The sequence below is a fragment of the Vipera berus genome, assembly GCF_964194415.1.
Source record: "Vipera berus genome assembly, chromosome: Z".
NCBI classification, from domain to species: Eukaryota; Metazoa; Chordata; class Lepidosauria; order Squamata; family Viperidae; genus Vipera; species Vipera berus.
The window spans coordinates 133,385,476-133,397,867 of NC_138205.1; the positions used below are offsets into that span (position 1 = coordinate 133,385,476).

The 12,392-nt window shown below is 52.5% G+C and overlaps 1 protein-coding gene across 1 annotated transcript; it reads left to right on the top strand.

Moving 5' to 3' along the window:
• Positions 1-669: 669 nt before the first annotated feature.
• Positions 670-12,045, top strand: LOC308679057 (enkurin-like; the record flags this gene model as incomplete). The annotated part of the gene is made up of 5 exons (XM_081346292.1): positions 670-767; positions 2,409-2,557; positions 6,596-6,852; positions 8,968-9,114; positions 11,872-12,045. The coding sequence occupies 5 exons, from the start codon at positions 670-672 to the stop codon at positions 12,043-12,045; spliced, it is 825 nt and encodes a 274-aa protein (XP_081202418.1).
• Between the last annotated feature and the right edge of the window lie 347 nt (positions 12,046-12,392).

Sequence of the window (12,392 nt, forward strand, 5' to 3'; positions counted from 1 at the left end):
ATTATTATTATTATTATTATTATTATTGTTGTTGTTGTTGTTGTTGTTGTTGTTGTTGTTGTTGTTTTGTTGTTGTTGTTGGTGGTGGTGTTGTTGTTATTATTATTATTATTATTATTATTATTATTATTATTATTATTATTATTATTATTATTATTATATACAGAGAGCGGGCTAAGGCGGGATTGGAAGTCGCCGTCCCCCGGCGATTGGCCCAAAGTCGCCCAGCCGGCTGTCATTCCCGAAGGCATCGGCGGCGTCGGGGGGGGGGGGGGAAGAGGACAGAGCCCTGTGGGCGGGGCCTCTGCAGGCTCCTCCTTCTTTCCCCCCCCCTCGGGACCAACTGCCGCTGCTGGAGGTTGGCAGCCCCAGTTCCTCCCAGCAGGGTGTGGGAGGGGACTGGAGAGACCCCTCCCCTCTCTGGAGAGACCCTGCCCCTCTCTGGCCGGAAAGCGGACCCCCCCCCAATTCTTCGCCTGGCGCCTTCCTTGCCCCAAATTCAGGGGGGGGGCCTGAATTAAAAAGAAATCAAAATTTTCCCTCCGAGGGGTTTGGGGGGGTCTCTTAGCAGGAACCCCCCCCCAACCTTACGCCTATAGGATTGGAGAGACCCCCCCCCAAAGCCACCCCACCCCGTGGGGAAAGCGGGGTCCTCGGCCGCCGGCCACCATGGCGGAGCCGTGCCCCCAGCCTCCAATGGAGCCGCAGGAGAGCATTTACCACTGGCTGCCGGCCGGGGAAGCGGAGCCCGCCAAGCCGACGCTCAAGTAGGTTTCGCCGAACGGGCCCGGTTCGCTCGCCTCGAGGGTCCCGGGGTCCCTCCGGGGCGGGCGGCGGGGCCGGATTGGGCAGCTGGGCAGGGGTAACTCGCACCCGCAGCCCTCCGCCATCTAGTCGGGGTCCCAGCCGCGTCCCGCGAGCAAGAAATGCCGAGGTGTCTAGTTCCCGAGGCGCTAACGCGGAGGGGGGGAGGGGGGTTCCCCAATCCTCGGAGCGTTGGAAGCCGGGACGCCGACCGGGCGATTGGCCCAAAGTCAGCTTTCAGGCCTAAGGCGGGACTCGAACTCGCCGTCTCCTGGCGATTGGCCCCAAAGTCAGCCAGCTGGCTTTCACGCCTAAGGCGGGACTCGAACTCGCCGTCTCCTGGCGATTGGACCAAAGTCAGCCAGCCGGCTTTCAGGCCTAAGGCGGGACTCGAACTCGCCATCTCCTGGTGATTGGCCCCAAGTCAGCCAGCTGGCTTTCACGCCTAAGGCGGGACTCGAACTCGCCGTCTCCTGGCGATTGGACCAAAGTCAGCCAGCCGGCTTTCAGGCCTAAGGCGGGACTCGAACTCGCCGTCTCCTGGTGATTGGCCCCAAGTCAGCCAGCCGGCTTTCAGGCCTAAGGCGGGACTCGAACTCGCCGTCTCCTGGCGATTGGCCCCAAAGTCAGCCAGCTGGCTTTCACACCTAAGGCGGGACTCGAACTCGCCGTCTCCTGGCGATTGGCCCAAAGTCAGCCAGCCGGCTTTCAGGCCTAAGGCGGGACTCGAACTCGCCGTCTCCTGGCGATTGGCCCCAAAGTCAGCCAGCTGGCTTTCACGCCTAAGGCGGGACTCGAACTCGCCGTCTCCTGGCGATTGGCCCAAAGTCAGCCAGCCGGCTTTCAGGCCTAAGGCGGGACTCGAACTCGCCGTCTCCTGGCGATTGGCCCAAAGTCAGCCAGCCGGCTTTCAGGCCTAAGGCGGGACTCAAACTCGCCGTCTCCTGGTGATTGGCCCAAAGTCAGCCAGCCGGCTTTCAGGCCTAAGGCGGGACTCAAACTCGCCGTCTCCTGGCGATTGATTTAAAGTCACCCAGCCGACTTTCATGCCTAAAGGCGGGACTAGAACTCGCCGTCTCCTGGCGATTGGCCCCAAGTCAGCCAGCCGGCTTTCACGCCTAAGGCGGGACTCGAACTCGCCGTCTCCTGGCGATTGGCCCCAAAGTCAGCCAGCTGGCTTTCACGCCTAAGGCGGGACTCGAACTCGCCGTCTCCTGGTGATTGGCCCAAAGTCAGCCAGCTGGCTTTCACGCCTAAGGCGGGACTCGAACTCGCCGTCTCCTGGTGATTGGCCCAAAGTCAGCCAGCTGGCTTTCAGGCCTAAGGCGGGACTTGAACTCGCCGTCTCCTGGCGATTGGCCCAAAGTGACCAGCCGGCTTTCATGCCTAAGGCGGGACTCGAACTCGCCGTCTCCTGGCGATTGGCCCCAAGTCACCCACCAGCGGGCTTTCAGGCCTAAAGGCGGGACTCGAACTCGCCGTCTCCCGGGTCCCAACCTGCTCCCTTCAATCCGCGGACCGAGCTGGCGAAAACGCAGCCCTCGGAGCCGACTATTATGGGCTGTCTCCTTTCTTCATCCCACCCCTCCCCCCGCTCTCCGTAGGTACGTCTCCACCTTCCGCCCGTCTGTCCGGCGGGAAATGGACGAGGCGAGGAAGGCGCCCTGCCGGACGATGGGCATCCCCAAGCTCCAGCTGCCCACGCCGAAAGAGTACCTCCGGAAACACGCCAAGGAGCGGAAGGCCCCCCAAGGTACCTTTTGGGGCGCAGCCGGATCCCCTCCGCCGGGCCTTCCCACCGGGAAGCATGGGTGGGAAAAAGGGGGACGCCGGCCTCGTTTCTTCGGTTCCAAGACTGGTGGTTTTGAAGGAGAGACTGGACAGCCATTTGCCGGAAAAGGTGTAAGGTTTCCTGCCTGAGCAGGGGGGGGGGTTGGACTAGATGACCTCCGAGGTCCCTTCCAACTTTGCACGATGATGATGATGAATTATTTTATTACATTTATTACATTTACATTTATTTTTCACGATGATGATGATGATGATGAAACTGAACGGCCATTTGCCTGGAATGGTAGAGGGTCTCCTGCCTGAGCAGGGGGGGGGGGTTGGACTAGATGACCTCTGAGGTCCCTTCCAACTTTTTATTTATTTATTTATTTTTATTTTATTACATTTATTACATTTACATTTATTTTTCATGATGATGATGATGAAACTGAACGGCCATTTGTCTGGAATGGTAGAGGGTCTCCTGCCTGAGCAGGCGGGGTTGGACTAGATGACCTCCGAGGTCCCTTCCAACTTTTCACGATGATGATGATGAAACTGAACGGCCATTTGCCTGGAATGGTGGAAGGTTTCCTGCCTGAGCAGGGGGGGGGGGGTTGGACTAGATGACCTCCGAGGTCCCTTCCAGCTTTTCATGATGATGATGATGAATTATTTTATTACATTTATTACATTTACATTTATTTTTCATGATGATGATGATGATGAAACTGAACGGCCATTTGCCTGGAATGGTAGAGGGTCTCCTGCCTGAGCAGGGGGGGTGTTGGACTAGATGACCTCCGAGGTCCCTTCCAACTTTTTATTTATTTATTTATTTTTATTTTATTACATTTATTACATTTACATTTATTTTTCATGATGATGATGATGAACCTGAACGGCCATTTGTCTGGAATGGTCGAAGGTCTCCTGCCTGAGCAGGCGGGGTTGGACTAGATGACCTCCGAGGTCCCTTCCAACTTTTCACGATGATGATGATGAAACTGAATGGCCATTTGCCTGGAATGGTGGAAGGTTTCCTGCCTGAGCAGGGGGGTGGGGTTGGACTGGATGACCTCCGAGGTCCCTTCCAACTTTGCATGATGATGATGATGAATTATTTTATTACATTTATTACATTTACATTTATTTTTCATGATGATGATGATGATAAAACTGAACGGCCATTTGCCTGGAATGGTAGAGGGTCTCCTGCCTGAGCAGGGGGGGGGTTGGACTAGATGACCTCCGAGGTCCCTTCCAACTTTTTATTTATTTATTTATTTTTCTTTTATTACATTTATTACATTTACATTTATTTTTCATGATGATGATGATGAACCTGAACGGCCATTTGTCTGGAATGGTCGAAGGTCTCCTGCCTGAGCAGGCGGGGTTGGACTAGATGACCTCCGAGGTCCCTTCCAACTTTTCACGATGATGATGATGAAACTGAATGGCCATTTGCCTGAAATGGTGGAAGGTTACCTGCCTGAGCAGGGGGGTTGGACTGGATGACCTCCGAAGTCCCTTCCAACTTTTCACGATGATGATGATGAATTATTTTATTACATTTATTACATTTACATTTATTTTTCATGATGATGATGATGATGATGAAACTGAACGGCCATTTGCCTGGAATGGTAGAGGGTCTCCTGCTTGAGCGGGGGGGGTTGGACTGGATGACCTCCAAGGTCCCTTCCAACTTTTCACGATGACGATGATGAAACTGAACGGCCATTTGCCTGAAATGGTGGAGGGTCTCCTGCCTGAGCAGGGGGGGGGGTTGGACTAGATGACCTCCAAGGTCCCTTCCAACTTCTTCTTCTTCTTCTTCTTCTTCTTCTTCTTCTTCTTCTTCTTCTTCTTCTTCTTCTTCTTCTTCTTCTTCTTCATCATCATCATCATCATCATCATCATTATTATTATTATTATTATTATTATTATTATTATTATTATTAGATCTGGGGTGAGCAATCTTGGCCACTTGAACCTTCGTGGACTTCAGCTGAGCTGGGTGGTTTCCTCGCAGACGTTTCAGGACCCGACTCGGGGGGGGAGAGGAGGAGGAGGAGGAGGAGGAGGAAGGAAGGAAGGAAGGAAGGAAGGAAGGAAGGAAGGAAGGAAGGAAGGAAGGAAGGAAGGAAGGAAGGAAGGAAGGAAGGAAGGAAGGAAAGAAGGACTGTGGTGTCCATGGTTCTCTCTCAGCTGGGGGGGGTTTCCTTGCAGACCTTTCATGACCCAACTAGGGAACATCATCAGTGCTAGAAGGGGGGAGGAGGAGGAGGAGGAGGAGGAGGAGGAGGAGGAGGAAGAGGAGGAGGAGGAGGAGGAGGAGGAAGAGGAGGAGGAGGAGGATGATGAAGAAGAAGAGGAGGAAGAGGAGGAGGAGGAGGAGGAGGAAGAGGAGGAGGAGGAGGAAGAGGAGGAGGAGGAGGAGGATGAAGAAGAAGAGGAGGAAGAAGAGGAGGAGGAGGAGGAGGAGGAGGATGAAGAAGAAGAGGAGGAAGAGGAGGAGGAGGAGGAGGAGGAAGAGGAGGAGGAGGAGGAGGAAGAGGAGGAGGAGGAAGAGGAGGAGGAGGAGGAGGAGGAGGAGGAGGAGGAGGAAGAGGAGGAGGAGGAAGAGGAGGAGGAGGAGGAGGAGGAGGAGGAGGAGGAGGAGGAGGAGGGTGGTACTCGTAGGAGCCCAGGAAAACCCAGGGTGGTCTGTATCCACCCTGTCGATTTTGGAAAGGCCCTGAGCTGTTTCACCTGCTGTCCTTTCCGTGAGAATAGCGTTGGGAGGGACCTCAGAGGTCATCTAGCCCAACCCCCTGCCTTGCTCGAGCAGGGGACCCTTACAGAATAACAGAATAACAGAGTTGGAAGGGACCCTGGAGGTCATCTAGTCCAACCCCCTGCCCAAGCAGGAGACCCTTACAGAATTACAGAACTGGAAGGCACCTCAGAGGTCTTCTAGTCCAACCCCTTGCTCAGGCAGGAGACCCTAGACTTCACTCCCATCTTTGAATGGGCATGCTGGGGGTATCCCACCCCACCCCACCCCACCCCAGTTACTGGTAGAACCTGGACTTACGACCACAATCGAGCCTCAAATGTCTGTCACTAAGCAAGACGGTTGTTAAGTGAGTCTTGCCCCAATTCACAACTTTTCCTGCCACCGTCGTTAAGCGAAACCCTGCGGTTGTTAGGTTAGTGGCACAGGATCTTCAAGCCGCTTCCCAGCTGACTTTGCTGGACAGAAGTTCGCAAAAGGAGACGGTCGCTGGAACAAGGGACACTGCAACCGTCATAAGTATGAGCCAGTTGCCAAACTTCTGATTTTTGATCACAGGACCAGGGCCAGGGGGGGAATGGTCATTAAGTGCGAAAAACGGTCCTTTTTTCCAGTGCCTTTGTAACTTCGAACGGTCACTCAATGAACTGTTGTAAGTTGAGGAATACCTGCATTCAGAAAACGGAAACACATATTGCCCAGCCCAAAATACAGCTAGTCCCCGCGTTATGACCGTCATTGAGCCCCATCTTTCTGTCGCTAAGTGAGGCAGCCGGTTAGCGAGCTGCTCCCCCTTTGACGACCTTTCTCGCCAGCGTGGTTAAGCGAATTGCTGCCGTTGTGGTGAGTCAGGCGAATCCGGCTCCCCCATTGGCTTTGCCGGACAGAAGGTCGCAAAAAAGGACGGTCGCCTTTTTTGGGTGGTTTTTGTCATTTTCAATATATGTATTTACTGTTTTTAGTTGGGCGTATGTTTAATTCTCTTTTAACTTTTGTATTTTTGTATTTTTTTATCTATCTGCCCTGTTCACCGCCCTGAGTCCTTCGGGAGAAGGGCGGTATATAAATAAAATTATTATTATTTTCTCTGACGGTTGTAAGTACGAGTCGGTCGCTAAGCTTCCGAATGTTGATCACGGGACTGGGGTGGGGGTGGGGGAAGGGGAATGCTGCGACGGTCAATAAGTGCGAAAAATGGTCCCGGGTTGGGGTTTTTTTTGTAACCGCTGTGAATGCTTGTAAGCTTTGGCTATCACCCCTCAACGGTAGGAACGGACGAGCGGGTCAAGAGGCAACCCATCAAACCTCTACTGCCTCTGCAGTCTGACCGGCCCCTGATGGGCATCCACAGCGAGAAGAACTTTGTGACGGCCAACGTGGCCGAAGCCATCATGGCCGTGGCCAAGAAGCCCCTCCACGCCTGCGTGGACCAGCGGAAGGGAGAGAAGTTCCTGCTGGACGACTCCGGGCTGGTGCAGAGGTTCCTAAAGAAAAAGGTGGGTTCTTTTTCGTGCCCCGAGTTCTGGCGGGCAGGGCGGTTAGGCGCAGGTGCCGGGGTGGCGGGCGTGGGGGGAAGGGGCTCTCTGAAATTGGGAGGGGGGAAGAGGGGGGTTTTCTCTTCAGAAAAGCCTCCCCCCTGTGCCCGCTATGCTCCCTCGCTCCCTCGCCTGCCCGCTTGGCTTTCTCTCGGTTGGATGTTTAAATCCGAAACCCTTTTTTTGAATGAATGGATGGTCTTAAGGTGTGTTTTTATATGGCATTTTCTTCAATAACTGTAAGCCAGCTGGCACAATGGCTGTAGAAATAGGTAGAGATTTAGATTAGATTAGATTAGATTAGATTAGATTAGATTAGATTAGATTAGATTAGATTAGATTAGATTAGATTAGATTAGATTAGATTAGATTAGATTAGATTAGATTAGATTAGATTAGATTAGATTAGATTGCATTGGATTAGATTAGATTAGATTAGATTAGATTAGATTAGATTAGATTAGATTAGATTAAATTAGATTAGATTAGATATTAGATTAGATTAGATTAGATTAGATTAGATTAGATTAGATTAGATTAGATTAGATTAGATACATACATAGATGGTAAATAGATGATATAGATAGATAAATGATAGATAGATAGATAGATAGATAGATAGATAGATAGATAGATAGATAGATGAGCGACAGAGGTGATAGATTAGAGAGAGAGAAAGAGACAGACAGACAGACAGACAGAGGTGATAGATGAGAGATAGATATATATATAGATATAGATAGATAGATAGATAGATAGATAGATAGATAGATAGATAGATAGATAGATAGATAGATAGATAGATAGATAGATAGATAGATAGATAGATGATAGATGATATAGATCAGGGCTTTCCAACCTTTTCACCCACTGTACCACTTTTAGGATATGGCAACATCCGAGTACCACCAGTTGCCTAGCAAGGTGTCAAAAACTTGATGACCAAAAAAAAGTAAAAAAGTGATGAAGTACAGGTAGTCCTCAACTTACAAGAGTTTGCTTAGTGACTGTTTGAAGTTACAATGGCATTGAAAAAAGTGCCCCCCCCCAAGCCACAGCCGAGCAAGAGACCTGCCTGCCCGCCCAGCGGCGCTCTTCCTCCTGTCCGAGGTTTTCATGGTTGTGAGCATTTCTGTTTAGGATTGGCAGTGGAGGGTGGGGCGGTGGGGGGGGGTGTTTGGTTTTTATTCCCCCCCCTCTGCTGGGTGGTTGCAGAAGGTTTTGGTCACTTCACCTGACCCTGGGACACTGTGACCATCATAAATAGGAATCGGTTGCCAAGCATCTGAATGCAAATCACGAGACCCTGGAGATACTGCAACATTCCAACTGATCGGCGCTTCTTCTGGGCTCAGAAGCGCCAGGATCGGCGACGAACTCCAGCTGGAGCCTGACGCTGATCCTGGCACTTCTGCTAAACCCCGACAGCCCCGAAGAAGCGCTGATCCTGGCGCTTCCGCTGAGCCCTGACAGCCCTGCAGCTCCAGCTGTCTCTCGCTCAGGCTTGTGTAGTGCTGCCACCAGTTCAGCTGATTCCCCTCCTCTGCTACCACTTCGCTAGGATGGTCACGTACCACCTGCTAGGTGCCAATGTACCACAGGTGGTCCCCGTACCACTGGTTGAAAAGCCCTGATATAGATAGATAGATAGATACAGTAGATAGATAGATAGATAGATAGATAGATAGATAGATAGATAGATAGATAGATAGATAGATAGACAGATAGATGAGTGACAGGGGTGATAGATTACAGATAGATAGATAGATAGATGATAGATAGATGATAGAGATAGATAGATAGATAGATAGATAGATAGATAGATAGATAGATAGATAGATGAGTGACAGAGGTGATAGATTAGAGATAGATAGATAGATAGATAGATGGATAGATAGATAGATAGATAGATACATAGAAGAGAGAGAGACCAACCAAGGTGATAGATTAGAGAGAGAGAAAGAGAGAGAGGGAGAGAGGGGGGGACAGACAGGCAAAGGAGGTGATAGACAGTCTCCCTCTGCCCCTCTGCTCCCCTCCCCAGAAATTGCAAGCGCCCCACTTCTTCCTCCACAGGACTTTGGGGTGACCCCCAAATACATCCAACGGCGTAAGAAAGAAGCCGTGGACGTGCGCAAAGAGCGAGCAGCCGCTCGGCGGGAGTGCCTGCAGAAGAAGCGGCTCACCCGCCTCTCCTCCCGCGAACGGGAGAGCATCCTGGAAGTAAGCCGACCCTCCCCCAAATTGGAATTCTTCATGAGAATGTATTTTGCGTTGTAACTACTACAGAATTAATCAGCAAGTAGAGGACAGTGTTTGGTTAGCATCTAGAGTTATAAATCTATGCTTCCCTTATGTTCTGAGGGGAGTTTCCTGTTTCCGGTTACAGTCATTTAGTGAAGCAGTAAAGCACACGGTGACGGTACCCTTTGTTCGATCTGAGTAAAGCAGTAAAGTACACGGTGACGGTACCCTTTCTTTGATCTGAGTAAAGCAGTAAAGCACACGGTGACGGTACCCTTTCTTTGATCTGAGTAAAGCAGTAAAGCACACGGTGACGGTACCCTTTCTTTGATCTGAGTAAAGCAGTAAAGCACACGCTGATGGTACCCTTTCTTTGATCTGAGTAAAGCAGTAAAGCACATGGTGACGGTACCCTTTCTTTGATCTGAGTAAAGCAGTAAAGCACATGCTGACATTACCCTTTCTTTGATCTGAGTAAAGAAGTAAAGTACATGGTGACGGTACCCTTTCTTTGATCTGAGTAAAGCAGTAAAGCACATGCTGACATTACCCTTTCTTTGATCTGAGTAAAGCAGTAAAGTACATGCTGACATTACCCTTTCTTTGATCTGAGTAAAGGAGTAAAGCACATGGTGACGGTACCCTTTCTTTGATCTGAGTAAAGCAGTAAAGCACATGGTGACAGTACCCTTTCTTTGATCTGAGTAAAGCAGGAGAGCACATGGTGATCTGTGGTTCTATATATGCGTCACGGGTCCACCCAGAGCCCAGCCAGACTCATGCACACCTTCCACGGGTTGCTGGTTAAGCCTTCGGGCTGCTCAGACAATCCATGGGGAGTACCAGACCCTGTTGGCCCCCTTACTTGCCTCTCCCTTATTTGAAATAAAAATGAATGGGCTTGTAGCATGACTTTGGTCCACAATTTCTATCCCGTGGCCCGCTCTTGAGCTTGGTGGTTTTCTTATAGACCTTTCGTGAACCGGCTAAGGAACATCATCGGTGCTAGAAGGGAGGGGGATTGACAGGAGGAGGAGATCTTTGGTGGTCTCTTAACGGTGGTTTCCTTGAAGACATTTCATGACCCAGCTAGGTAATATCATCAGTGCTGGAAAGGGAGGAGGATTTGTGGAAAGGAAGAGGAGGAGGAGGAGGAGGAGGAGGAGGAGGAGGAGGAGGAGGAGGAGGAGGAGGAGGAGGAGGAAGTACTATGGAGTCCCTGGTGCTCCGTTAGTTTGCAGATGTTTCATGAGCAAACTAGGCAACACCATCAGTTTTCTAGCGTACACGGCTACACAGGGGGTGGGGGAAATGCTGACAAGGAACAAACCCATCTCTCTCTCTCCCCCTCCCCTCCCTCTTTCCCCCTTAACCCCTCCCTCCACCTCCACCTCCCTCCCTTTCTCTTCCTTTCTTTCCCTCCCTTCCACTCTCTCCTTCCTCCCTTCCTCCCTCTCTCTTGCTCTCTCTCTCTCCCTCCCTCCCCTCCCTTTCTCTCCCTCCCTCTCTCCTCTCTCTCTCCCTCCCTCCACTCCCTCCCTCCCTCCATTTGTATCTTGCTCTCTCTTTTCTCTCCCTCCCTCGCTCTCTCTTGCTCTCTCCTCTCTTCCTCCCTCCCCCTCTCTCTCCCCCTCCCTTCCTCCCTTTCTCCCTTGCTCTCCTCCTCCCTCCCTCTTCCCTCTTGCTCTCTCTTTTCTCTCCCTCCCTCCCCCTCCCTCCCTCCCTTTCTCCCTCCCTCTCCTCTCTCTCCCTCCCTCCCTCCCCCTCCCTCCCCTTTCCTCCCTCCCTTTCTCTTGCTCTGCCTCCTCCCTCCTCCTCTCTTGCTCCCTCCTCTCTCCCTCCCTCCCCTCCCTCTCCCCTCCCTTTCTCTCCCTCCCTCTCTCACCTCCCTCCCCCTCCCTCCCTCACTTCATTTGTATCTTGCTCTCTTTTCTCTCCCTCCCTCCCTCTCTCTTGCTCTCTCCTCTCTCTTCCTCCCTCCCCCTCCCTCTCCCCCTCCCTTTCTCCCTTGCTCTCCTCCTCCCTCCCTCTTCTCTCTTGCTCTCTCTTTTCTCTCCCTCCCTCCCCCTCCCTCCCTCCCTCCCTTTCTTCCTCCCTCTCTCCTCCCTCCCTCCCTCCCCCTCCCTCCCCTTTCCTCCCTCCCTTTCTCTTGCTCTGTCTCCTCCCTCCCTCTTCTCTCTTGCTCTCCTCTCTCTCCCTCTCCCTCCCTCCCTCTCCCCCTCCCTCCCTCTCTCTTGCTCTGTCTCCTCCCTCCCTCTTCTCTCTTGTTCTCTCCTCTCTCTCCCTCCCTCCCTCTCCCCCTCCCTCCCTCTCTCTTGCTCTCTCCTCTCTTCCTCCCTTTTTCTCCCTCTCCCCCTCCCTCCCTTTCTCTCTTGCTCTCCTCCTCCCTCCCTCCTCTCTCTGTCTTTCTTTTCTCTCCCTCCCTCCCCCTCCATCTCTCTTTTCTCTCCCTCCCTCCCCCTCCCTCCCCTTTCCTCCCTTCCTCTCTTGCTCCGTCTCCTCCCTCCCTCTTCTCTCTTGCTCTCTCTCCCTCCCTCCCTCCCCCTCTCTCCCCCTCCCTCCCTCCCTTTCTCGCTCTCTCTCCTCTCTCTCCCTTCCTCCCCTCCCTCTCTCCTCTTTCCTCCCTCCCTCCCTTTCTCTCCCTCTCCCCTCCCTCTCTCCCCCTTCTTCCCTCCCTTTCTCTCCCTCCCTCCCCCTCCCTCTCTCCCCCTCCCTCTCTCTCTCTCCCCTCTGCAGGGTCTGAAGGACAACTGGGAGGAGATCAACAAGGACTTCCAGAGCCTCTCCGTGGAGATCACCACCATCCCGCAGCGGCTGCGGAAAGAGAAGCTGGAGACGGAGATGAAACAGCTGGAACACGACATCGCGGCTCTGGAGAAGCACAAGTTAATCTACGTTGCGGGGGAATAGGACCAGGAAGTGGGGGGGGAGGTCTGGGCTGAGGGGAGGGGAGGGGGCTGTCTCGGGGTCCCCTTCATCCCTACCCCCCAAACTGGGACGGGCTCGGCTCAGACGAAGGGGACCTATTTGGCGGCTCCATCCCGTCCCCCACAACGGGTTTCCTAGTTGCCGACGTTGCGCGTTGGGCAGTTGGCCTCCCCTACGGGACTCCAATTGCCCCCTCCCCGTTCAGCCGCAATCCTGGGGTGAGACCCTTCTTTCCCACCCCCCCACCCCGCCACCCCCACCCTAACCAGTTGGTCCACAGGGGACCAGAGTTAGTTGCTCCGAAGTTGCTGGTACGGTTTTTAAGAGGC